General features: G+C 36.7%; 2 protein-coding genes across 2 annotated transcripts in view; one reads left to right on the top strand and one right to left on the bottom strand.

Moving 5' to 3' along the window:
• Positions 1-25,482, bottom strand: part of LOC110837456 (uncharacterized) — a 516,015-nt gene that overhangs the window by 133,747 nt on the left and 356,786 nt on the right. The window lies entirely within an intron of this gene.
• CARPA (Carbonic anhydrase-related protein A) overlaps positions 4,386-25,482 on the top strand; it is a 279,269-nt gene continuing 258,172 nt past the window's right edge. Inside the window, exon 1 of the mRNA XM_087343739.1 lies at positions 4,386-5,284. Coding sequence (XP_087199865.1) covers positions 5,227-5,284 — 58 coding nt within the window. The 5' untranslated portion in view covers positions 4,386-5,226. The remainder of the gene's footprint in view (positions 5,285-25,482) is intronic.

The following is a 25,482-nucleotide window of genomic DNA, read 5'->3' on the forward strand; positions in this document are numbered from 1 at the left end:
AATTCGTGAGATAGATACTGAGGTACTGCGATCTGATGGCCAAAGTGTGAACTATCGAACAAGGCGGATTTAATGTCTCTAAATGCTCGTCGCAAGAACACACGAGGATTCTGTGTGTATTCCGAGCATACATGTCGCAACAAGGCGCCGTGTTGTCACGAAAGTTTACACGCATGTCCCCTGCGACAGAGGATGTTACAGGGGAAAAAACAAAGGCACGCACTAAGCGACTCGGTTTTGTGACATTTTGTGGCCTTTACAGAAATTACTTCCATGAATCGTACTATATTCCTGTTACGATATGAACACTTTTTCCATATTCGGTTATCCGTCACACACTTTCGTTTCACTAAGTAAAAAACAATAAGACTGAAGAGAGAAGAATATGAACCCGCGTATTAAAGATACACAGTTGAGTGTCGACATTTAATATGTGGCCAGGACGTCATAGGAGGTTCCCCTGCCACACTGACGAACCAGAGCTGAAGAGAAGATATTTAATGGACCGAATACTCTTGCATACAGTTGGTATCAAATTCGAATATCGCTGAAGAAGTCACTTACTTTGAATAAGGACATTTGTTGTCTTCCACAGACGTCGAAGGCGAGTTTAGGAATAATAACCACATACAAGAAACAATAACTTCCGGTCAACTTAACCACAATGTATTCTGACTTGTGTACACGATAAATAGCATGCACAATTGGTTCCCACTAAGCAACTAAAGAACCAATCCATTAAGTAACCTGTAAGTCATTAACCTATTTCTTGAAGATCCTTATTTTAAAAACCTTCTTGTTTTAATACATTTCCACGGTAACGTATAATTTTAACTATAGAACTGTTACATTTAACTGCTGACTGATGGCAGATACCAAGTATTTTATTAGATGATAAAGTTGCGTCATATTGTGATAAATATATATTTGTTTAAATCTTGTCAGTCTGATCATAATAAAATTCCTATTAAATATTAAAATATTACTATAATTAACATTTAAATATTTAAAATATATTAAAATATATTAAAATGATGTTCTCTATCGAAATGTTCGATTTACATTAGAACATCACTTTTTACACGACATGTTTCAGTTCTAAATGAACCATCTTCACACACGGCAATACTTCCAGACGGTCGTGACTCCTCCACAACTTCTGGCCGATACAAAACAACAACAAACCATCCACCCACACAAAATCATGTTAAACACGACGTATATATATATATACGAACAACTTAGAATACGATATTAAAATACAATAAAAACTGAAAGAAAACATCATTTGAAATCTGATAAACATCTGACTAAAAAGTTGCATTTAAGAAATTATATTTAGGTTTATATAATAATTTTATACACCTGAAGATGGTTCATTTAGAACTGAAACATGTCGTGTAAAAAGTGATGTTCTAATGTAAATCGAACATTTCGATAGAGAACATCATTTAATATATTTAAATATTTAAATGTTAATTATAGTAATATTTTAATATTTAATAGGAATTTTATTGTGATCAGACTGACAAGATTTAAACAAGTATTTTATTGATATTTTTTTCAAAATCATTATCACCGCCGCCATTAATATAAACTACGCACGATTACACTAAATCGTCTGTTCATATTTTCTACGGGTTCAGTAGGATCTCTCCATAAAACAGCACCAGGACATTACCACACCGAAAATTAATCCGTCTTCCCTAGGTAAAAAAAAACAGCTCTTAGAGGAAGATTTCATTATGCTAACACACGTTACTTCGTCAGTACAAGAATATTCCATTTTCAAGTCACCACGAGGTGTCACTCTACGTACAGCTGCATTCAAACTCTGTGACTTAAAGAAAACTTTTTCTGAAGTGGCAATATTATGTTACCTGAAGCACGTCGGTGTCAGAGAACTTCGCGTGTTGTTAATGAAGTGAAATTCTTGACATTTACAACAAAAAAAAAAAGAAGTTCGTTTCCCTATTACACCTCCGTGGCAGGGTGAGATACACCCTGGCAGGATGCACTCAAACAAACAACGGAAGCATTCGACGTCGACTTGGTACATTCCAGGGTTCCGAAGTCTCAGACCTAAGATACCACAATTATGTCAGAAAGAATTCCATAACAACATATAAAAAATTAACGTCTGAAGTTTTATAAAGATTAAAACGATTTTTAATAAATAAATATAATTGAATAACGTTAATAAGCCCTTTCCGTATATTATACATGTTAATAAAGTAGACTAACTAATTTACTAAAAAATCTGGTGGTAGACATTGGAGCATTAGCATCGCGTATTACAATAAATTCAAGTCGGAAAGGATCCTGAGCTAGATCAATCAACCCCTCCTCCCCCAATTATCATGTCCGAACATTTTTGGTCTTCAAGAGACGTCGCATGAGAGAATTCGACACAAAAATCCCGTAAGCATAATCTGCCTTCCCATCCTGGCTACATCCACACAGACATTACGCCTCTTATCAATACAATCCTAAAGATTAAAGATTATATAATGCGACGAAAACTATCTAAATTATTTCTCTAACTGTATCCATCATCACAAAGTGTACAAAAAAACAATTTTTTCGAACTTCATAATTTATACCTTTCATAAAATGCTAATACAAAATGTAAAGCTATCTCACTATACGCCATGTAGGCGCTTGGGGGGAGTGAAAGTATAGCTCCTACTAATTCTTGACCTCGGCAGTAGATGGGGTGTGAGTGGTCAGGATCACACTCCGGCCGAGCTTTATCCCCGGGAAAGGACCCCGGTACCCATCGGATAGGAGGCGCCCCCGAGCCGGTCTGGACGTAAAAGCTAGAGGAAAAAAAAATCCTTTTCCCCCGTCTGGGATCGAACCCCAGTCGTCCAGTAGCGAGTCACTACACTGACTAAGCTAACCCGCAACGATTATAAAATCCAGAAGGCTGTCGGGAGGTATGTAGAGTTTATGAAGGAGAAAGGTGTACAAAGAAAGAACCACTCAGAAGACCTAGGAGTAGATGGAAAGATATTATTAAATTAGATCTAAAGAAAATAAGTATTTAGGGTGTGGACTGCTTCATATGCCTCAGGACGTGTACCACCGGACTATTTCGAACACGGTATAAACTATCTTGCTCCATAAAAGACGAGGAATTTCTCGACTAGGCGAAGGCACTTTTAGATTTTTAACAAGGTCTCTGCCTTATTTATTTAAATCGTTAACTTATTAGGCAAGGCTTAATGATGTGTTTTTCTAATCGCGAAGGACTGGGCTTGCATACTACGGATTGGTACAATGGAATCGTGAATTTATCTGAAGTTAAGAGAAAATAAAATTCAACTCGAGGCCTCCTTATAAGTTTACAATATTACCTGTTGTTTTACATGGGCGTGAAACGTGGTCTCTTTTTTAAAAGAAAAATCTAAATCTAGGACGACTTAGAGCAGGAAGACAATGAGAAAAATTGAACCAAAATATAAGTGTAAGTACCAGGGGATAAAGAAAATTGATTTTAAGAGGTTTCATAATTTTCATTTTTGAAGGTGGTAAAATCACTAATTATAATTAGACAGACGAACCACGCAGGGAAATTTACAAATTTTTAAGAAATTATTCAAGTATCAGATTGGAAGGAGGAAAACACTTGCCTTCTGTAACTTTGAAGTAATAACAATCTGTACCAACTGCGCAAGATGTTGCTTAGTAGTTAGTTAGCAAATGCGTAAGTTAAGGAGACAGGAGAACATCATATTTGATCGTAACATCCGTACGTTTAGCGGAAAAATGAAATTGTGTCGAATCTATTACATCTAATGGCATTCTGCCCATGTCTCATGATGACATCTGAAGATTACCGAACGCAAGAGGGTCCCTGAAGTGTATGAAAAATATCCCACTTGTTCACCCAGGCGCCGACACAGATGGGGGGTGGGGGGGAGGGGGGTTGAAAAAGGAACAAAATTCCTTCTTTATTATTGGACGAGGCGTGCGTGACTTGTCTTCTTCAATTCTCCGCCAATCACGAGTAAAATAACGCGGGGCACCCCTTCCTCCCCATTGTCAACGCTCGCGACGCGCAGGTTTTGTTTTGAGGGTAATCTCCCTTAAAAATGACACAAGTTCAAAGCTTGAATTTCTGGTTCTGAGGACGGCGCAAATGGTATCTAAAACAATGACCGAGCATGGGATCGTATCTGCAACGAGTTAAAGGAAAATTAATTCACACAGGTGAGAGAGAGTGGTCGTACGGGGTAGTGAGAAGTTTGAACAGGTCGAGGGGAACTGCGCCGTGGAAGCCTGCAACACTGTGGCTCAGTGTGAAGAGCGTCGCGGCGCCGACTCGCACAATAGAGCGCGCGCAACGCTGAAAAACGTCGGACGGACAGACGGACGAACGAAGAAATATTAAAAACAGCCGAGTCGGGTTTGAAAGCTCAGTTGCCGGCCACGCGAGGTGCTGGTCAGGTCGTAGATTGGCCGTCGCGACGCTGGAACGTTACGCATCGAACGACGATGTCTCATGACGCGAAGAGCGCTGTGCGAAGTGTCACTTTTCTAAGGGATTAGTGTAAGGAGAGTGCATGGACCGCACTAACTGTGATAGATGTGGACAAACACAGGTCGGGCTGTAGATAAAGTGTATAAAGGTGTTCATTTATTGCACCTGTAAAATTGTTTTTAAAGCTTTCTAATGTACAACATTTTTGCAATGACATTAACATTTAATTTCAACCGGGTGATAAGTGTAACTTTACCTTATGTATCAATATGTTTTATGTATTACAACGCCGTAGTGGAGAAAAGAGTTGAGTAATTATAGGGTAGATTCTGAAACTGTCAAATTTACACATTTTATGACCATATACATATATATATATAAATTACGCCAGCTTATGCTTAAATATACAATACTATTTCTATTAAAATACTTCATACATTCAAAACAGTATAAGAATAATTTAAATTAAAAAATAAAAAAAAATCATTTCTATTTTAATCTATATGCATACTGTAGTAAAGTTCTCGTCGAAATTCACGCTACTGTCAACGAGAAAACATAGCCTTTTGCTAAACGTCTTTAAATGTGACTTCTAAGCGAATAAGAGATCAGATCCAAAATTCGACGCGTCGCCTAGTTCAAGTGAGCGACATCTCAGCTTCGGTGTTGATCCCAGGAACTTCAGGTCCACGTGGAATGTGCTAGCCTGCAAACTCATTATCGTCCATCAGCCAAAGAAGATGCCAGGTCCCACACAATGTCTGCTCTATTTATTTGTTACCATCCTGGCAGTACACGGTGAGTAATATCTTGTAATTGCTACTTTTGTGACAAGTGAATTATAGCTATACATTGCTATCATTAGCGTCGTTCGATTTCCTAAGCGTCGCTATTTTTAAAAATTGTCGACGATAAAGTTAGACGTTAATTACGATTCAGAGCGCCAGACAATTAAGATTTTTACAACCAATCTGTAGTACACATTAGTAAATCGAACTGTTTTCTACAAACATTCAATTATTCAGGTACTTGCGTTCAAATGCCAAAGCGATTTTACTCAGTCATTTTGAGGGAACAAAGTTTCCTATGTTACAAAATATATCAATATTTAATTGCAATTTTTTTATAAATTTAAAGTTTTCGACAATTTATTACGATTTAAGGTTAATACAATCTCGAAAATAATACTAAAGCGTAATCAATTATTGACTAAAACTGTAATAGTATATGTTTCTCATTTTTAAGTTATTTGGAAGCTTGAAGAGTTAAGAATTAATTTATAGTATTTCAAATTAATAAACATTTAGTAAACACAAATTTTCACTGGGAGAAATCTTATGAAATCAGCAGAAAACTAACAGACATTCAGATAAAATACATTCTTAATGTTAAATTAATTAAAATTATAATCACAGAAAGAACGTTTAGTTAGATCGGACTTCGCATGATTCATATCAGTCACTTAACGTAATAGGAATAAAATTAATCGAAACTTGATTGTATTTTGAACTGCTATAAATGCAAAGAGTAGGCGAATTTCACTGATAAACCTATTTTAACATTCACATTAGCATTTAAAATATTTACTCCTTTTATATTAAGTCAATTTACTTTCAATATAAGTATTAAAATGCCGAGAAGAAAAATGAAACAATCGATTCGACACTTATAAGTATTATAAGTGTGTCTAGTTTCATAATCGTATGGATTTTTAAATAGTTTATGCAAAATTATACTATAAAATTCAAAGTTCGTTAAATTTGTGTCAGTGCAGAACAACTGAGGATTGTACTAAGCACACATTACACTACCTTCAGTATAAAATTCACTTTGAAACACTGGCATAATTTAAAAACCGGCTGAAAAAAAAAACAATTCTGATTTATTTAGATTAAAATATTCGAACTTCTACCCAATAAAATGTTCTCAATCGTAACGCACACACATTTCAGTTGTTTTTGAAAGCAATGATTATTCTTTTAACCACCTCTAAAATTTTATATTTCCCGTTACAGTAACAATCTGTTCATTATTCATACCAAAAAAATACGAATACTGAATGACACATATTTTTTTTTACATGGATACTCTGTCAAAAGCTACATTTCATAACTAAAACAAAGATATTTTTTATTCAATAAGCATGTAAATTTTGTCTTTGTTATGAAAAATACAATAGCCATTTCAATTATTCTGCCTGTCGCCTATCAACTTATCCAGAGCAATTGTCTGCTTCCACCAGAGTGAATTTTCACAGATAACATTCTGTTCTTACAGGCTACGTTGTCTAGCTTGTAGACCCAGAGGCTCTGTTACAACTGACAGCTTCCGAAATAAAAAAGCCTCTACATTTGTATCTGGGTTATCGGACAGTGCTTCTTTGCACAAAGACTTAACTAATCTGCGATAGGCGACGTACAATAGCAATTACATCCGATAGAAATACATGAATGATAGTTGATGTAGCATAATGCCAAAACGAAGCCACGTTTCAAATCATTTACGAACTCGTAGCAATTCGTTCAGCTTAAAATGTCTTCTATCATTTCATCTCTGTTTTATATTATTCTTGTATGAACTGCTTCATACTTTATTAGTCAGATCCATGACAGAAGACTCTTTTAACAATCGTTTGGAATTCTGATTTTGCATGGTTTCCATCTGCTAGAGCAGCATTTCTCAACCGGGGTTCCGCGAGCAATCGCCGGGGGTTCCGCGAGAAATAGTGATGAATAGGCTAATCATATGTAAATGTATTTTTGAGTTATTTTTATGTTTAATTTCATATTCGTAATTTTACTATACGCGTACGAAATATTCTCGGAAAATTATTGGGTATTATAATAAAGTCTTCAACCTGTTATGTCATTTAGAAATATATTTAGCGACGTCTATACGGCGCCAGGCTGAAACCGCCTTTAGTGGTTAGTGTACGTGGCGGATTCACGTATCATCGAGTAACTCCAGTAAATTTTATTACTTAAATTGGCTTCAAAAATAACATTTCCTTGACACATATATTTGTTCATATGACATTTTACTTTGATTTATCTTATGCCTTTTTAACATTGTCAATAAACGATTTAGTTATTGTAGTAGTTATTATCTGTTTTCGTTTTGTTATATGTGTTATATACGTTATTTACGTTAATTTTTTGTGTGAATGAAAACCTCCGTATAAGGTCTCTTGAACAGGCAATTCGATTTCAGTTTTTTTTGTATTGTCAATAAACTTGAGAAAAACGTAAGTAATTTTTTGCGTAAACCAGCTATCAGAAAAAAAATATATTAAGTTTTTCTCAACCTCATTGCCCTTGCGAAACCCTTGAAATAATATTCATGTCTCAGGGAACCCCTACATAAAAATTATTATATATCATTATTAATATCTTTATTTATTTTTTATAAACTTAAAAGTTCATAAGGAAAACTTAATATATTTTTTTTCTGAATAACTGAATTTTACTCACTACGCATATATTTATCAGTTTTGCAGGTTTCTCAGAGTAAACAATCCTTATTGCCTTATACAGTATTAATCAGATGACCTTTGTACATTACAAAATGGTTGCCCCCGAAGCAAGAACGTACTTTAGACATACTTCTACTCTTTGTTCAAGTTCAAACTTAAAATTAATATAATGTAAGAATCGATCTTCATACACGATATAATATTATAACTCCAAATTGTTACACTGACGTACAAACTAACTCACGGAGTACCTGGGTTTTCGATACGTATCCATGGAAACGCGAGCAATATCTCCAAGAACCCGGAGGTGAAGTGGTTCGCATTTGATCAGCCAGCGCCATTAGAACACCACTTTGCCACGAGATTAATGACGTCAGTGATGGATGACGGCGAGATGTATTTGTGTATTCATATAGTCTCGACGTTTCTGCTAAAAGGTTTATGTCAGCTTTATTAATTGATTGTTTCACGAAGAACAGAGGAAAATGGTGTATGACAAAGCTTCACGATTGTGATCTAGAAGTATTCCTTTCGGAGATCAGTCGGTTTATCGGCTAACATGACTTTATTTTCACAACAGGGATACAACGCCACATTCAAACGAATTCCACGTTCGAAATCCTTGCCTGATCACATATTACAGATAAATTCCCCTTTTCATCCACTGTCATATAACCACGACAGGTAAGAACGAATAATTAAACCACGAGCATTTTCAAATATTCAAATATTAACGAACAAGTTACATTTGTTCAAAAATTACACTAAGTCTTGTGACATTTATTAAAAGAATACTTTGACCATTTCATTTCACGACAAGATTATGTGATATAAAATGTGGTAAAACGGGGATGAAAATGAATGAACGTTACCTCTGCGTTGAACTGACATCAATTTCTTACTTTTAAGCTTCTTAAACACTTTGTGTGTCAATGTACGAAAACAATGACAGTCTCATTTTCGGTTTGTGGTTTCAGGGGATCCACTAATTATGTAGATTCCAACGAAACTTTAACAGTGTTTACCTGTGACGCGACAGAACACAATGACGAAAGGTACAAAACGGGCTAATTCGGATACCATCACATCAAGCGCTGTTATGATTTCACCACAAAGGCCTAGTTAAGATTGAAATATTGGAATAAACGATGTACAGTAGAATTAATATAGTATCGGGCGAAATTTAATGTTGAGTAAGTAAGGATTTGGAACCTGAGTGGTCATTTGGAGTTAAAATCACAAGATTAGTCTGAAAACACCGGAAAAAAAATCCAACCCAGATTCAAATCGAGTACCCCCGACTATTATCACCATCGTACCAGCTCTACAAGACGTTAGATATCCCAGATTTGAGGTAGGTACCACCTGGTGGTAGAGATCGTGTGCGAATTTGGACAGAAAGACTCTTTATTAAACTTCATAGTTTATGAAAAGTGTTATCAATAATGATTATTTGTAAAGGGCTTTAGAAGAAGTGATCCCAGCCTGATTTAAGATAATTTCATTAAATACAGTCATGCAACACGACACTTTATTGCCTTGGCCAAACGAAAATTGTTACCAGAAATTTAAAAACATTTCACGCCCTCATATAATGTTTCCGTGAGGTAAATTTTATTATTATTCTCCCAATTAAGCCTACTTAGAACAATCAAGTGGTCTATCTCTTTCTTTACGTCTGTCAGACAGAAACTGTTAATCCATTTATCATCTATCTGTGCTAGATGTTCAGCCAATCCTTCGTTAGATTGCCCCAATATAAAAGTTGAACACAAGAAATGTCACTCTCCGGCTGCCGGCTGGAAATGCATAACTCACCGCCAAGAGCTACAAGGTTTTTCCGATACGACTGCAGTCTCGCTCCTTAAAAACAATAAAATCGACTTATATTTTTATAGTAGTTCCTGCCAGGAAGTTATGGTTGCGTTCAACTTTATCAGTGAACTCACTGTATTTTTTGAAGAGTGTAACTTACGACGCTTGTCATAATGAAATTTTTTTTCCAGGATTCTTTCACATTATCCCCCAAATATTTTCTTAGCAGCCTATCCTCCTAAATCCTCAGTGTTTATCATAAAATTCCACGCCCGTTTGAAACAACAGATAAACAGACAGTTCTGCATATATAAAGTTTTGCGAACTAACGATCACGAGATTAATTCTATAATTTAATCTCGTAATTTTTAAACTCCTAGTGAATGCATTTTGATCTGTTAGTGTAATTTCCAAATGTAAAAACACTGCCATATTTTGGAAGGATTTACGAGAAAATTTATCTTATTATTTTGTCATAAGATTTTGTCCTGCATTCTGATGGAACATGAACTTGGGTTTTTCTGAATTTCCCGACAAACTTCCTTCTTGCTACCCATAGGAATTTTTGTGGTTTGTCTATGTTACCTTTCTCGGCAAGCAAATCAACACTAATAAATGAGACCAGAAAGTGAGGTGATGCATTAATTTCAAACCTCTCCTACCTGTCTCATGCGTCCTTATTACCGCGTATTTCAAAGCAAAGTTAAAAATTAATGGCGATAATACATCTCCTCATTTCAAACGTTATGAACAGAAAAAGCTTCACAAAATATAGAATTACCTATATGGACTTTAAAGACATTTGGTTTAATAATATTTTAATTAGCCAAATTTGTTTAATTAGCATTCCTAATTTAATAGTAATATTATATAGACTTAGCATTTTTAACATTTTTAAGTAGATTATGTGCGTTTAACGTCCGATTATACTTAAATTTATTTTGTTAGCTCTCTGATAATTGCAGAAATAGCTGCCCGGTACCCGATATAGGCGCTACATTATTTCGTCAGAGACAAGAATCCTTGAAAATGTCTAACGTAACTTCAGTACAAATAACGAACAAATATTTCGAAGACCAATCCAGTACTTAGATGGAAAATGACAAGAAAACACGATCAGAACATCAGGTTTGTTTACCGACAACCTCGGTTCTTCAGCGTAGAGGAAGACACCGCGTCTAGTACACGGTATAAAAGCTTACGATCGTACACCTTAAATGTAATGACGTGGGTTAGACGTACGTGATAAATAGACCGACGTTCTCAAGGCTTAGCCGATTTCGAAACCTACATTTCAATTCAACTTTCAGCCCAGAGGGCACGTTTCTATTTTAATTCAAGCCATTTTGAAGCCAAAGTCTTGATATTTGCGTAAATAAACGGTACCAGAAACGAAAAATGAAATCTGTTTGATATATCAAAGGGTTTCCATCTTTTTTTTTATAGCCTGGAGTCCGTTTCTTTTGCAGTTATATTGTACTGGCTGGTCGGATTCGCAGACGGGCACAAAGCAATGGAGGAACGGTGACTGACATCTAACCAAGGAGCGATCCGCTCACCGAAACTGACAAACATAAAGTTTCTTTCGAGTTTTTAATATTTCTGCCCCGCGTCCGAATCTCCAAACCGAGACATCACAGCTTCGCACGGCCGCCATGTTGGTATTATTGGGTAAAGGCGAGTGTTAACTTCTAGGGGTATGTTTTATTGCCACGTTTAATAAACATTGTTCTTCGGGGGTGTTGCGAGGTCGTTGTGAACTTGCGGGTAAACGTTATCTTCTCAGTCACATTGGAGGTTACACCCCGGAGTATGACGTTAAGGTCAAAGGGTCAGCGAACATGGGAAATGGTACAGTCGCTTACGTCAATGTCCCTCCTCCCTTTCTCTCTGGTAATTAGACTTGTCTCTAGGAGGGAGGCTTAACAGTTTCAAATCTCGGCCGCATTATCGCCTAATAAGAGCATTATCGTTGTTTTCCTCAGTCTCCCCAAGCAGAATCCGGATTACCGCCTTCAAATACACCGAGGCCGAATCCTCTCAAATCCTTGTTTCCGCACCTTTCATGATCTGATATTCTTCTATTTCAATTCATTCAACTATCGTCTCTAAATAACAAAACAATTCGTTATAATTAATCACAACACGGAGTTTTCCTCCGGGGGCTTCCCCGGTTTCTCAGTGGCATCCCAACAATTACTCCATTCACACACAGAAGAAGGCAATGGCAAACCACTTCTGGATCATCTGCCAAGAACGTATATGAACAGGTCCCAGTCCGAGAAAAGGATGGAAGGATCCTGTTCATATGGACATCTCCTCAGACAGAACACTAAATAATAATAAGATGAGGTGGTCTAGCGGTTAGAACGCTGGCCTTGTAATCCTGGGGTCTCGGGTTCGATTCCCGGCGGTGCCCGAATTTATAACTTGTGTTGGGCAAGGCCGTGGTCTAGGTAACACGGAGTTTTCCTCCGTGGCATCCCAACAATTACTCCATTCACACACAGAAGAAGGCAATGGCAAACCACTTCTGGATCATCTGCCAAGAACGTATATGAACAGGTCCCAGTCCGAGAAAAGGATGGAAGGATCCTGTTCATATGGACCTGTCGTCAGACAGAACACTAAATAATAATAAGATGATGAAGTGTCGTTAAATAAATAAGATTAAGTGATTTAATGACCTCCGCCACCGTCAGTGTATTCTTAATTGATTCATTATAATCAAGACTCTCTACGTAACGATCTGTTCTATTCTGTTACGAAAACACAAACCAAATACAAGTGCGTAACCTTATTGATCGGTCCTGCAAGTCATTACTTTGCCACACAATGAGAACGGCGTTGGTAACTATTGTAATCATACACACACTGGTACCGAACTAATAACTAGACACATGTTGGCTATTTGTGTGCGCTGGTTACGTTTATGTAGGCCCATGACAGGTGGCCGCGAGAATTATGTACAAACTTAATATTCATCAAATCTAACGAGACTGGAACAGCTTCCTATCATCCGGGTACACGGAATCACGTTTACATTCAACATTCGTAAAAACGTGTTTTAAATATAAGGAAACGTTTAACACATCTATAAGTACAACTTCGCTTTTAAGATTTTAACTGTCATGAACTCTGCTGTTGAACATACATCATCCACAATTCCAGCTGTGAATTGATAAATTCCCAGGAATTCAATTAGTAATAATTACAGGTGAAATGCACATTTCTGTGAGAACGTATTAGAACTACTTTATGTGGTAGGTATGATCGCTATCATTTTATGAATACTCTAAACCAGTAATTTAAATCTAGCCCAAAAACGTCGGAAGATAATTTAATAACCATATCGAAGTGTGAAGTAAGAGAAAGGAGGAAAATATTTTAATACGGTCGAGATAACAGCGCTTTTAAGTAACAGACATGTCATATTCAGCTTCAAACATCCGCAATAATCATTTCACATTTCACCCTCTAAGACCCCAGTGGTAATTATATGTACCACCTACTTCACACAGTTAATAACTCAGCGTTTTGTATGTATGGGTTTCGGATTTTTCTCAGTGTAAAAAGGGATTGTTTCCTTAAACAGCGTCATCCAGTTGTCATTTGTAATGGTGAAGTGTTGTGTTTTCTTCGCGGTACGGACTGTCTTATTAAATAATATTTAGACGAGCTTCGGGCTTCAAAAGGGTTAACTTACGATAACATGTATGTTCGGACCGAAAAAGCTTCGAGAGTAATACAGTTGGGAAATTAAAAAGTTTATTCCGCAGTCCGCTCGATTATAGAACAGCTGAACGTGTAACACAGACTCTGCACAAATGCCAGTTCTCATAAATGTTTCTCCGATAAATTTCCGCGGCTTCTACACGTCGTTTTAAACTTGTCGGGCCGAACATCGCCGTCGAACGTTATTCAGTCCCGCTTCGTATTCAGAGAACGTCTGATATTTTTCTTGGTTTTCCTCGGTTCCTCCAGGCATAAACGAGGATTGTACCTAAAAGTAGGCCACTACCACTTCCTTTCATACCCTTTACAATTCAGTATTCATTAATCAGCTTATCATTCTACGCTATATTTTTGAACTAATGATAGCGTCCTTAAACGAGACACAAACAAATAAGTCGTGGTGGATTTAAACTGATATGCTGGGTTTATTTAACGGCAGATTATCAACAGTAAAGTTTACATGACTTTTATTTATATAGCATTCATGATAATGAACATAACGTTCATCATAATTCGGGGTCGTGACCTATTTTAAGGTAATACCCAGGATATGTCTGGAGAAGCTGAGAGAAAGATTTTAAACCTCAGTAAAGATTAACGCTGTGCGGAAATTGGCCTATTCTGTCCGCGTACATAAGTCTGCGTATGATAACCCTAGGTTGAGTGGTTTGAAGCAAGAATATTCATGACATCGAAATAGTAATCTATCAGCCCTTGAAGAAACGGACGTTCGAAATAAAAGTAATACATCAGTTTTACGCATGATGTGCGTGAAATGAAATGAACATATAAACTCATGGGAAATTCGTTTTTTTTTTCCCCAGTGTTTTCGCACGTTGCTTGGATTCACTACACTAATAACACCTACCCAGGCGTGCAGAGCATAAATTTTGTCGTCGTAAATTATCGTTCATATCCAATTAAGTCTGCTCCGACAAACAGACGTCAGTTATTTCTAAAAATTTCTTTTCAAACACTGATATTACATTTGTCCCTGAAAAAATAAAGAGTGTCGCGCAGGAAACAGGAATTCAAGCATTATTTCAAGACCATTATTATTGTACCCAAAATCAGAAGAGACAGTAGGAGATTCTCCAGTGAATAATATTCATACATTTTGAACCTCAGTTTTACTCACTCAGAAATCATAACACTTCGCTTAACAGAGATAAGATCAGCTACAGGATTACAGGATTAGGACGCTGGCCTTGTAATCCTGGGGTCTCGGGTTCGATTCCCGGCGGTGCCCGAATTTATAACTTGTGTTGGGCAAGGCCGTGGTCTAGGCAACACGGAGTTTTCCTCCGTGGCATCCCAACAATTACTCCATTCACACACAGAAGAAGGCAATGGCAAACCACTTCTGGATCATCTGCCAAGAACGTATATGAACAGGTCCCAGTCCGAGAAGAGAAAAGGATGGAAGGATCCTGTTCATATGGACCTCTCCTCAGACAGAACACTAAATAAATAAAATAAACAAACCAAGTGATCTTCACAAAATAAGTATATTAATTGACAAGGGATCCATTTTATTCTTTTCTGCATTCTCTGATTATATTCTGGCTATAAAAATCTTTAATCCTTTCATCCCATCTCCCTCCCTCGATAACTCAAAAGCAAACTATATTCAACAGATCATCATTATAAAATGTATTGTGTTGAGAGCAGAGGGTGGATTCAGCTAGCGAGGGTCTGGATTTGAACTTATTGGAAAATAAACCCCGAAAACGATAATGGAGCCAAACTGAGGTCAGAGTAGACTACTCGCTGCCCCTATTGTGCTGCCGTCCCGCGTAATATCAGGACAATCAAAAACACAAATAACGAATCAGTTTAATGAACAACGGATATACACCAAACTCAAAACACATTTTTATTATCTATCCTATTATTAATATAAGCCTAAGTGCATCGTTCAGGCACAGCGCAGTCTAATACCAGATTGTAATTGGTTAACGCCACTGGAAATAGATGTCTCCAACGACTGTACTTTGATACTGAAAGGACGATTAGCTCCAGACAATGCAAATGTTTTTGATAGTAAAACCAAGTCATTTAACAGCTTCCACTTTCCTCTCAATAAATATGAATATTGCCGTAAAAATATCGTAATTTTGTAAACATAAAATCAGGATGTCTCAGAACAAAGTCCTGAGGAGGATACATGACTGGAAATAATATTAAAGTGGAAGAATAACCGAGTATATTGCATGATTAACAATTTATGAAACTTTAAACTGAAAAAAAATAACCAAACTTCGAAATGTAGGATAATTCTGAATAAGTCAGTCATTCAACTTTAAGGTACCATGTCAAAATCTGCGTTAGAGACCATTTCTTGCTTTCAGTAGCCCAGTGATTCTCTTAGCTCGTTAACTAATTTAACGAATTCGTTAAGATAAAATTCAGGACAGCCGCTGACGGGACCAAGATTTGAACCCATGACCCTCAGAAATTCAAAGCTGGAATGCTAACTATTAGCCAACGACGGACGATAACTTCTATTCAGGCCCTGTTTCATAGCACACTATTAATTAATTAATTAAAGCGTATAAATAAACCATGCATTATTTATGCTTATAAAAGTTAGCGTATTGTAGACGACGTGGCTTATCTATGGAACCGCTAAATATTCATCACTGTATCGCTGCTAGGCAACCGTTTAATGCATTAGACAATCACATGTCAGTTCTGTATTAATAAATACTACTTAATCATTAGTTGTCTTCTGGGTGTATTTCGGTAGAAGTTTACCGACGTTTCAGAGGTACCTGCTTCTTCCATCATCAGGGCGATGAGCAAGGACCTCTGAAACGTCTGTAAAATTCTACCGAACTACACTCAGAAGACAGTGATGTTCATAATCGCCGCTGTGACAGCCTTAATGTATTTTACATAAACAAAAGTATGAGAATTTCCGCTAAATATTCACTGTTATTTATTAGACTACATACAGAAAAAAGTGATTATTCTAACAGGTTTTAAACAGTTTCCAGTTATTGTGGATTTTTAGATGGATTCGTCACTAAAAATGATGTTCGCCATTTTATGTGTCCAGTTTTCAGAGCTCGAAGACAAATGTGAACCTGTTACAGTTTGATTAATTCAGCGTGCTTTTTTTTTTGCATTTCATAAAACTCTAAGCGAAAAATAACAGAACAACACGATCAGTATAAACAAATACAATTATTGCACACAAGTATGAAAAAGTACGCAAAACAATTCTCTTGCAAAGGAAGTCCGAATATTCTACGCATTTTATCAGGGCCCGCCACTGGACTTGACCACACGTCAATCACCTGCCTTCGTCAGGACCTATTTCCCGAAGACAGGATTTAATTGTCTATTATCCTTTAGATTTTACAGATTTTTCACTTCATCCATCCCATCCAAGTTAACCCCTCGTAACTTCATTTGTTACCTGTCAATATCACCTGACCTCTATAAATTACGAATTTCCTCATTATGTAGAATCCCGCATTGCGTGTTTTCTAATTCCGTCAGGTTAAGCCTGAACAAAATCCGAGGCGCCAGGTAATGATGGCACCTAAAATCTCTATAAAAATTTTGTGCGTATCATTCTGATGGTTTCGTATAATTTTATCATTGTGTAACATTCTAAAATTCATCCATAATTCAGATTCCATCGTGAAGGTGACAGGTTTGGTGTTGGCAAATACACTTATGTTAACATTGTTTATTTTAACCGTCTAATCACAATAAAATATTTATTAAATATTAAATGTTAATTATAGTAATAATATTTTAATATTTAATAAATATTTTATTGTGATTAGACGGTTAAAATAAACAATTATAATCATCACAATATGACGCAACAATATCACCTTATGTTAACATCGTTTCCTCTCCTAACAAATACGACAGAACGTTTATATATATATATAAATATTCTGACTCCTAGCTGTCAGATACGTTTCTTTAAATATATATGGCGTGTGTATGCTGGCCTGCGTTTAAGTTAAAATCATTTATTTTTCTCTCTGTTTTAAAACGCTCCCATCTGTCGTGCACTTAAGAAAATAACTGTTCAGAAACAACTGACTAAGCGACTCTTAATACACAATCAGACTTTGTAAAAAGCACTAAAACAAATGTATTCTATACACAATAAATCGTTTAAAATTTCTCGTAATTAAATTCTGAGTACTGTTGTCACTTATCCAGATTTTAAACTTTAGCTCTTTTGAATAATCATCCTATCCCCCCTTCACACTTTACCATCCATAATGCAGAATCAAACAGCATATTGCTGTATTTTGAAAGCAGCCATATTTTTATATTACGCAAATATTATATCTATTTTAAAACCTTTAAAATAGATTGCATAATTATATAGTATTGCCGAATTAAAAAAAAACATATAAGCGATCACTTTGTAGACCAGTGAACTGGAAGAAGGAACAAGGAAATACGAAACTAAATTCGTCCATCAACAAATCGGACAAACCTCACACATGATTTTGGTTTACGAGACTTAACTGTTGACCTAACACGTGAATACCAGAAGCGTCTCGTGAGTTTTGTTTATACACACGCAACAGATAACGAATATCTGGTTTCAATCCTTAACCAGTTTGTGGAAAACCTATGATAAACTGTGGATATACTATACATCAAACGCAGTCAACTGAAAGACGCAGACCGCCACTTCACCCATGCAGAGGTCAAAGGTTTGGGTCAAAATCGGGCCTCGCTTCAAAAATACGAAATTGTCCTTTGCCAACATTCGTCTTAGTAAATTATACGAAATTAACCCCTTCATGTGTACGAGGTAAACGCAGAAATCAGTATAATTATTTTTTTTTTTAATTTACCGTTCAACTGCAGCATAAGATGTCGAGAAGGTGTTCGTATCTCACTGTAAATCATTAAGAGATGTAATAAAGATGCAATTTGTTTACTTGGAGGTAAGAACAGTTTTAAATATCATTTATCAACGGACTTTACACAAGTCAAAACTTTCAATTTTAAATTTGTGATGCAAGTTGCTTTCGTTATTGTTAATATTATTAGTAGTAGCAGCATTATCCTATTAACCATCACTATTATAACGTCAGTATTATCATAGTTATTAATTCTAGATTATTAATTATAGTATTTAAATTTTATAAAATATGTTTTTTTATCTATAATAAATCGGAATTTCTTTTACCGATAAACAAAGGTATTTAACCCTCAGGAAAACACGAAATCCAAACTATAAAAACGCACACAAACGTTCTGCCTGCAAATGTATGCGTATAAATATTTTATTATATTTTCTATAATTAAACTTACGTTAACAGTTGACCGAAGTTGACAGTTTAATGAAGAACGTATTAATATGAAAACCAACGATTCAATTTTTTAAAGAAAAAATGCAATTCGAAAATTTATTACTTATCTCCACTCATTCAAAGCCTTAAAAGTCCCATAAGAATAAACGTACCCCTTACTCTTAAACGAGACGATAAAATTCGAATGAAATCGGTAGATATATTAAAATATAAACGATAAAATGAAAATATAAAAACAATACAAAGGAATAAGCAAATACGTCGTTTCTCTGACTGAATATTAAAGCATTCTAGGCATAGATCAATATTTTTTTTTTTTCCAATCCTTTTATATATTATATTGCAGATCGCATACGTAGTCTGTTATTAATATGGACTGAAAAGTGGAAAACAGCAAGGGACAGTATCAGTGGTTACGTCTCGTGCCGTATTACGAAACCCAAGGCTGTTTACTAAAAAAGTTAACGTCTTTACTATTATTATATATGAGAGTTTTTCATATTGAACTGTCCGATGTCGTATTATATCCGTCGAGGCCGGAGGGCAGAAAAGCGCGGGAAGGTTGGCAATATGATAAGAAGGATTTCCCTTCACCAGACGTCCCGATTGCTCCGGTAGCGAGAATGTAACTCCGGATGTTTAAGTTCCTCCATCTCATTCAAAACTCTTTCGTCATTTTAACAGCAGTCCACACAGTCTATAAGTACACAGTTTTTGTGGGTTTTTATTTTCATTTTTCTAAGGATTTAAAATGTTATTACAGACACATGATAATCTTATTCTCTTAAACTTCAGAGAGCAGGAAGATTTTATTTTAATAATTCAGTTTAGCACATCAGTGAACAACAGATACGAGGTGCGATCAGAAAGTTTCAAGACTGTGTCAATAGAGGGCGAACCGAATGTAGCACGAGCTTCTGCCGCTAGGGGGTGCGGCCTACATTCATAGTGGATCAGTGTGCCAGCCGGCATCATCGAATTAGCATTTGTTTCTTAGTTACGGGCGTTTTGGTAGTGCATTACACCGACCCTCCTGCGATTTCGGAATGGCGTGTGCATCAAATTTTGCCAGAGACTCGCCAAAACGGCTACGGAAACCTATGAAATGCTAAAGCAAGCATTTGGGGAGTCCGCAATGGGTCGTGCACAAACTTTTGTGTGGCATTCACGTTTTAAAAATGGCCGAACCTCTGTCGATGATGACGAGCGTTCTGGACGACCATCTTCGAGCACAACGCCCGAAAATGTTATGAAGATCGACGTCGTACCATCAACGACTTGTGCGACATTGTTGGGATAGGCTATGGGACCTGTCAGCTGATTCTAAAGGAAGAACTCCACATGCGACGCATCCTGTCTGAGGACCAGAAGCAGAATCGACTTGACTTCTCGTTTGTCAGGAGCTCAAAGATCTTGCAAGAACCGACCCCAACTTCCTTTCTAAGCTCCGTCTGACTTCTTCCTCTTCCCAAAGATGAAAATTCAGCTAAAGGGAAGGAGATTTGAGACGATAGAAGAGATTCAGGCAGAATCGCAGATGGTGCTTGACAGGCTGACAAAGAAAGATTTCCAGGGATGCTTCCAGGCCTGGCAGCGGCGCTGGGATCGTTGTGTTCACTCCCAGGGGAACTACTTCGAGGGTGATGGATGAATTTAATACCTGAGATAAGTGTACGGGTTTTCATACGCGCAGTCTTGAAACTTTCCGATCGCACCTCGTATCACACATTTCTTGATCTCTATCTCTAATTGAAAGCACATTAAGGTAGACTGCCATCTATGTGCCAGTGAGTTCAATGCATTATGTTTTTAATCCGAAACAAAAAAAAACTAAAGATTTTAATAAGTTCTGCGTTTGATGTCAGACATAAGTATATCAGCTTTCATACGAGAGGTCGTTTTGAGAAAATATCGATAACTTCAAGTAAGGTAACTACTAAACTGGACTAAATCGAATTAAAATTAAATTAATCTCAGAGTTAACTCCCAAAGTTCAAAATTTCGCCAAAACTGATGGAATAATTCTGGATATGAAACACGCAGACGAACATGTACGAAAGACTCCTATTATTCGTTCATTTTGTCTACTAGACGCAAAACACAAGACAGAAACAAATTTCGTGTAAAATGTACTACTTTGATGATGAAAAGAGGCGGGAAATATAATCTTCTAACATAAATTTTACAGTAAATCTGGCAGCTGGAAGGGATATTTTATCTAGCGGTGCTGACAGCGGCACCTGGAAGGGAGAAAATCTCCAGTTGAAAAGACAAAGACGAAGGCTTTGCTTTCAAGCACTGAGAAATTCATGGTGGCGTTCTTGAAGCGTTATTAGAATTTTAATATCCTCGCGTTATACAGTCTCTTTGCGGGATTCCTATTTCTGCTAAGAAGCCTTACCGTTCGACAACGTCGCATCTCCAATTTCTTGACTTAGCTGAAATGAATCGGGTTTTGTACGCGTCATGATCTCTTAGATTAGCTCCACAGGTGCAGACAGTGTTTCTTTTAAATAGTAATATCCAATGTAATACGTGTTTTGATTTAGACCAATTAAAACTTTAAATAATATATCAGGCATCTACTTATAGGGTGTTTGTTTTATGTAGGATTCTAACATCGTGTCTTTTTCTTACGGAATATCACTGACTCAGAACGACGAATGAAAAGACAAACAGATAAAAATCAATAAATAAATCACTACTACACTGCAAGCAATGTAGTAATGATTTTTTTTAAAAAATATATCATCAAGCAACAAACCAACATTTTTATGAAGATTTCCGTCTTTTGGGTTATTGCGCTGTGTAGTCTGGTCGATGTTAACCAACGTTTCAGAGGTCATACTGCCTCCGTCATCAGGGCGAAACGTTGGTTAACATCGACCAGACTACACAGCGCAATAACCCAGAAGACAGAAATCTTCATACTCACCGCTGTGAGAACCTCAAGTCTTACAACATTTTTATATTATACACAAAATTGTGAAGCTGTTTATACGTTGCTCTGCCAAACTTAATTTCTCAGTTGATGAAATGTCGTCACATAAATTAACTGTGAACGAACTAAGAGCAGACCTAATGTCGTTTTAATAAAATAACTAAAACATTACGCTGCTGTCAAAAATTAAAACAGCAGAACTTATCGTATGATATTAAAGCCTCAAAGAATGAAGTCGCTAAATAATATATCAGAATAACACGTCTCAGTATAAACTCCAGTTACACAATCGACCCGCAAGTAACTTCTACCACCGAAACAAACGTATAATTCTTATTTGCACAGTTGCGGCAATGGACCTTCTCTGATGCATTTATTCGTGCGTTTGTTAGGATCGACCCCGTTAAGTCTCTGTATATACACTACTTTACATGTGTATAAAGTTAACTTCTGGGAGGATGGGGGTTTGCTATATTACTCAGCCCTTTCTATTGAGGGGAATGCGAAATTTGGATCGTGACTGGAGCAATAGGGTTGTTGTAACACGTCGCCGAAAACTTTACAGCGCCCCTACACGCCAACATTAACTGCACTCCTCCCTTCCAAACTCCGAAATTACAAACAGTTCAGAAAAATTTATATCTCTCGACGAATCAAAGCCAGTAGTGCCAGTCCAGAAGAGATTTGAAACTTCTGGAATTCAGTATTTTTGACTTAAATAGTTACTCTCTAGTCTGTTCAGAGTTAGGATTTATTTTAATTGGTCATGCATCTCGCTTCTCATCCCTACAAAATACTTTTTAATATTATTATTCTCTACAAGACCTGACCAATTTCTTCTTCCCTCAGGTTATCCATCTTACTGCATACTGCATCTCTCTTAAGCTCGAATTTCCTCACTAAACTTACATTTTCGTTTTAAAAACTCGCAATGAAAATATTTTCTCATCAACGAAAAATTAAGCCTTTAATTAAATAAAATATGTTCAGTGTATAAATAGCGCAAAATATTAATAACATCTTGAACTACTAAAATTCTTATTCTTCTTCACAGTCAAGGCTTAGGCCTACACAGACCTTTCCCGAGGCTAAAATTGGTCATTGCTACCACAATTACAATTACACACATAAATAAGACGTAACTATGGTAACAGTTGAAGAAACACTTCAAATGTGTCGCTAAGACATCGTTCATGCTGTGTCAGGTGGAATGTCGAACGGTGAAGTGCTTAGCTTTCCCACAGACACTCAAGATTTTAATCGGCAAGATATCACGAAACGTTTCCTCTGTCCAAACAGCGTTACCCCACAAACAGGCGAATGATTGTCCGAGTTATACGGAGTTCCGAGAAGAATGGACGTATTACGTCTTCTGCAAGGATTTCCCATCCGTGGGCTCCCTCACTCCTCATTCTATTGTATGGTCCCGCAGGATCGAAGGGAAACATGTTCCATGACGGAAGAAAAGTTTTCAAAAGCATTCACTGCATTTGAATGGTTCATTTTAGAACCACGTGAGTATTTTTTTTTCGGGGGTGAGGGGGGGGGGGATTGTGGTATTTCTACCATGCCAATCATCAGAGGCTAATGCATCGTTTTCCATGAAAATAACATCAGTCCAAGAATTTACTGAGCGTGGAAAGCTGTATCTACGGTCTGTTTTCAGGAAAAACGACACAAGCCCTGCACCCATGTTATTTTGTATTAGATTTTGGTTGTAGGTTTTGGACACTAACAAAACCACTGAAATTTACATAACCTCATGATTTATGCAATGTTCCTTCAATATCATGTGGATACATGTAAAAAAAAACACTAAATAACTTTAGTTTATATTACTAACTCTTGATGAAAAAGGTTATAGTATTCTATAATTGTATAAAAATTAGATAATTGACAATTATACTTTAGAAAAAAATATAATCAAAGGTAAAATAAAAACTATATTAGCTAGCACGTTTGTTTTTGAAATTTTTGTAAGGTACGTGGACTCGTGCGGTTTTAAAATGACCGATTATTCAGCTCCAGGCATCTTTACCCAACAAAGAACAAAAGAATACTATGAAGTTTCTAACATGTAGCACGACTCATATATTTTTCATAAAACTCAAAGGTGTTGCCACCTTTCGGCCTACATTTTACTCGTCCATACTTTAATTTAATCTTAAATATCAGGTATGATAAAGGAAAATAGAAGAATAGTATTAACATTTCCAAATTCAAATTGCCGTCGTTTTGATATTAGTGTTAATAAGTATTTATCTCCATTCGTTACTGTCGTCACATTTTCAAAGGATTTCTAGGTGAATATAATAGTGATTTTGTATGAGATACGCCGCTTATAATACACAAAAGGTTAATAAAGTAACATTACTTGGAGTATAAGGCCCCTATCACAAACTCTTGAAGATATTACATGGGGATTTTAATTGAAATCATGATGAATGTGTGTGGAGAGGTGATGGTTGCGGTCCAGAGATCAGCTCTCCACAGTTTTAATTCCACAGACTTGAGAGGATGAGAAATTACATAAAGCCGATTAAAGTGTGGTAAGAGCAAACAAATGCCGGGAGAGAAGCGCGGGTTGCTATGGACTCTTCGTTTACACAGAGGCTGTGGGTACATAAAATATCTTGCGGGCATACGGAAATTACGTAAACCGAAATTTACTTCCACCCTCCCTCAGTTTCCGTACACACACAAACCAATTCATCGCAGTGACTTTTTAATTCACCTGGAGAACACACAGCCCGTATAGCAGGTGCAAAATTTCAAGCAAATGCACACATAATGGGGAGATCTTGTCTGTCCGTCTGATCGTTTCAAGTAGCGGATTTGTATTTTGCCGAAAAACTCTGTAAAAAATTAGTATCCATGATTCAAAAGGTTACGGGTTTGAATCCACCCCCCGAAAAAGGCTGTTCTGACTGAACTAATTCTTGATGTCTTCCCAAACGTGAGCGTTTTGTAAAGTATGAGTTCTACTGGACAGATACTAATAAATATTAAATTCGTCCATTAACTTTCTTCGTAGACCACATAACCAAATTTCTACGAAATTGTTACGTTCAGAAGCTTAGAAAAATAGAACGTGTGAGCAGCCAGATATAACATCCTAACATCCGCCTCGTTCTGCGAACCACCTGCCTATCTGGGCTAAATTTATAACCCAGATAGGGAGACAGACAGACAGACAGGCCCGCACGTTCGTGTAAAACTCGTAGTTGCCACGATATGAAGAAAATATCTCAAATTTCATACTTACGCGCATATGTGACACCTCACGTTCTATTTCAATTGACGAATATGAAGGCATGGCTTTTAAATTCATGTATCATCAAAGATTCATAACGCATCAGAGACGTTAACATTTAACATTGCATTCTCTCACCACATACCTGCTCGTGCAAAAGCGCCGAAATATATAATGTATTTGTTCTGTTGGAAATACACGACTGAACTTTTCGATGAGGATGTCACGACCAATGTCAGTTCTACAATCGCAATATTCCGTTGTACACCACTAACCAGCTACGTCGCTGTGTGGATCGGAGGCGTTCGACGGTACCACATTTTATGGACACTGAAAATTCATTACCGTGTTCACAAAAGCCTTTTCAATATTCCCCGTTCTTAGCAACACGACTACAATCTACATCCAACAACTCTAACTTTTTAAGGCCGATTTTATAATCCTCCCACGAAAGTCTCCTTTTTCCGAGTTGTCTCT

This window comes from Zootermopsis nevadensis, unplaced genomic scaffold (assembly GCF_977971745.1).
Source record: "Zootermopsis nevadensis isolate Lab colony 2312 unplaced genomic scaffold, Znev_1.0 Znev_ptg000006l, whole genome shotgun sequence".
NCBI lineage: Eukaryota > Metazoa > Arthropoda > Insecta > Blattodea > Termopsidae > Zootermopsis > Zootermopsis nevadensis.